At 65.2% G+C, this 2,685-nt stretch overlaps 1 protein-coding gene across 1 annotated transcript in view; it reads right to left on the bottom strand.

Annotated features, from left to right (window-relative positions):
- CD81 (CD81 molecule) overlaps positions 1–1,751 on the bottom strand; it is a 5,547-nt gene extending 3,796 nt beyond the window's left edge. Inside the window, exon 1 of the mRNA XM_013007489.2 lies at positions 1,659–1,751. Coding sequence (XP_012862943.1) covers positions 1,659–1,724 — 66 coding nt within the window. The 5' untranslated portion in view covers positions 1,725–1,751. The remainder of the gene's footprint in view (positions 1–1,658) is intronic.
- Positions 1,752–2,685: the final 934 nt, after the last annotated feature.

Raw genomic sequence — 2,685 nt, 5'->3', positions numbered from 1 at the left:
CGCCCTCCAGCACAATTTTCCATCCACTCGACAGCTGCTGAGACCCAGGGCTCCCGCCCTAGCCCTGCCCACCCCCAAGCACCGCTGCTCGGGGGTGGGGTCACGCAGGCCCTGAGCACCCCTTCCTCCCTGGCAGCCAGGTTGCCGCAGCTTCCTGGGGGAGGGGGGACCCAGGCCCCACTGCCTCATCCAGCCCCTCCTCTCATCAGATCTAGCCCCACTTCCTCCGGGCTGGCCTCCCACCGGGACTCCCCCACTCCCTGTCCACCAGGAGGGAGCCCTTCTCTCATGCCCACAAGACCCCACGGCACCAGCTCAGGGACCCTAGTGACCCCGTGCCCGCCACGTGCCCAGCACACTCACCCACATAGAAGGTGTTGGGTGCCGCCCGGTCCCCGAGCTCCAGGTACAGGAGGTTGGTGGTCTGCGGATCATGGCGCAGCCACAGCGCCACGCCAAGGATCACACCGCCGGCCAGCTGGGGGGACAGTGGGCGAGGGGTGACCCGTGGCCTACAGTGGGGACAACTCCACCCGGGAGGCCCCCACCACCCCAACCCAGGTCAGACCATAGGAGGATGCCAGGGTCAAGGCAGGGCACACATGTCGTGTGCTGGAACTTCTAACCGCCCAGGCATCGGTGTACCCCAAGTACTGCGTGGGCCATGTTTATGAAACACCCCCAATTCCCCCCTCAAAAAATCACCAGCATCAAAACGCAATGTATCGGTTCCCGATATCCACATTTACCCGGGCAGCTCACCCCAAAGTCAGTGGTTTGAAACCACCAGCAGTTGGTGCCGCAGGAACAAGATAAGGCTTTCTACATCTGGGACACCTCCAGGGGCAGTTCTACCCTGCCCCGTAGGGTCACTAGGAGTCACTTCCACTTGATGGCAGGGAGTTTGAGTTCTCCCCTACTGACATGGTCAGATTCCAGACAGCAGGTCCCTCCAGGAGAGGGGGCACACTGGAACTCAGGGGAGATCCGCCTGACCACAGAGTCCCTCCCAACATGACTGCCGAGCTGCTGCGGACCATGCCCCACCAGGCTCACCCAACGTGGCCCCCCCCAGTCGGTGCCACCCTGGCCTGTCCCTCCCAGAGGCGGGCTGTGGCCGACCGGTCGATCTGCCAGCATGGTCTTGGATGCATGACCCTGGAGAGAGGCACTCACTAAGTGAGGAGTAGGTGTGTGCCTCCCCCACAGTCTGACACCCCAGGAATGCGAGTGTCCTCCACACAGAGGGGGCGGTGGCCACTGCCCCAGAGGGGGCTGGAGACCACATGGGGGAGAGGGCTGGGGCGTCCAGGCAGCCACAGGGGAGGGGCCTGCTGGGTGACAGGACAGACATTCAGTTGGCAGTCGGCCTCCTGCCGGGCCTGGAGAAGAGGGAGAGGTGCTTGGAAGGGGACTGGGGGCTGACACTTGGTGAGGGTGGGGTCCCCCTGGAGGACCACACAGCCCAGACCCCAGCTGCCCTCTGGGCCTCTCCTTCCCACCCCACCCCCCCCCAGGGCAGTGAGGAGAACTGGGCCAAGACACCCTTCCCAGTATGCCTGCAGCTTTTCTTAAACAAAGGCAACCTCTCTGGGCAGAGAGCCCAGAACCAGTGATAGTGGGCGGACTCCAAGAACTGACCGCCAGGGCCCCCCTACCGTTCCCAGCAGGCACTGCGACTCCTGGATGGCCCCATAGCAGCCCAGGAACCCCACGAACATCATGACAGCGCCCACCGCGATGAGGATGTAGATGCCTGGGGGCAGGGGGAGCGGCACCCTCAGCGCTGACCCACCCCAGCCCCTCCCCCCACCTGTGACCTCAAGGGCCTGTCAGATGGTCCCATGTTGCTTGTGCAACAACAGCAGCCGTCCACAGGCTGGGGGCGGGGGGACCATGCTGCCCGGAGCCTGGTCTCATCTGGTCTGCTCAGGTCCAGGTGGCTTCCTGTGTTCCCCCTGCCCGCCCCCACTCCCCCTATGGCACCAGGGTAAGCAAGGGCATCCTGGTGTTCTTCAGACCCTGGGGGCCCACAATCGCCAAGCCCCCAGCTGGCAGCTTCCACCTGAGGTGAGGCTGGGACACAGGCAGGCCCTGCTCCCTGGGAGGTGGGGGCCGGCTTCCCCTGCCCCCAACTCCTCCTTCTGGGGGAGGACAAGGGACCCTTGTCAGGCTCCCATCTTCCGACACTGGGTGGGCATGGGCCCCGCCCAGGGTATAGGGGGTGGTGGGGGTGGTGGTGATGTGTGTGTGTGTGTGTGTCAGCTACCCCGAACACCAGCCTACCAGGCCCTGAGCTGATGGGGAAGGAGCGAGATGGGGAGGCCTCTCTGCCCTCCTCATTCCCCAGCGCAGGCCGGGGTCGCCCTGCCAAGAGGCTGGACCCTGTGGGAGGGACTGGCAGCTCTGTTTGGCTGGGCCATGCCAGGACCCAGTTTCAGGCACCCAGTGTGTCCCTCCCCTCTCCCCCTCCCTCCTTGGGGCAGAGGGCCAGAGCTGGGGTGGGGCTGCAGAGGCCTGGGGATAATCAGCTCCCAGCCCAGCCCCTCTGGGCCAGGCCAGGGCAGGATGCCCCAGAGCTGCCCTTTAAAGGCAGAAAGGTCAGGGTGTCCCTAGGGTCCGCCCACCCAGTGCTCTGCATAGCTGGGCGCCCCTCCCTGGGTGGGGCCTGCAGTTGGTGCCCCC

This window comes from Echinops telfairi, unplaced genomic scaffold (assembly GCF_000313985.2).
Source record: "Echinops telfairi isolate 266 unplaced genomic scaffold, ASM31398v2 ScPeMD7_7417;HRSCAF=8455, whole genome shotgun sequence".
NCBI lineage: Eukaryota > Metazoa > Chordata > Mammalia > Afrosoricida > Tenrecidae > Echinops > Echinops telfairi.
The sequence above is the reverse complement of the archived record's forward strand: the minus strand, read 5'-3'. Positions and strand labels throughout refer to the sequence as shown.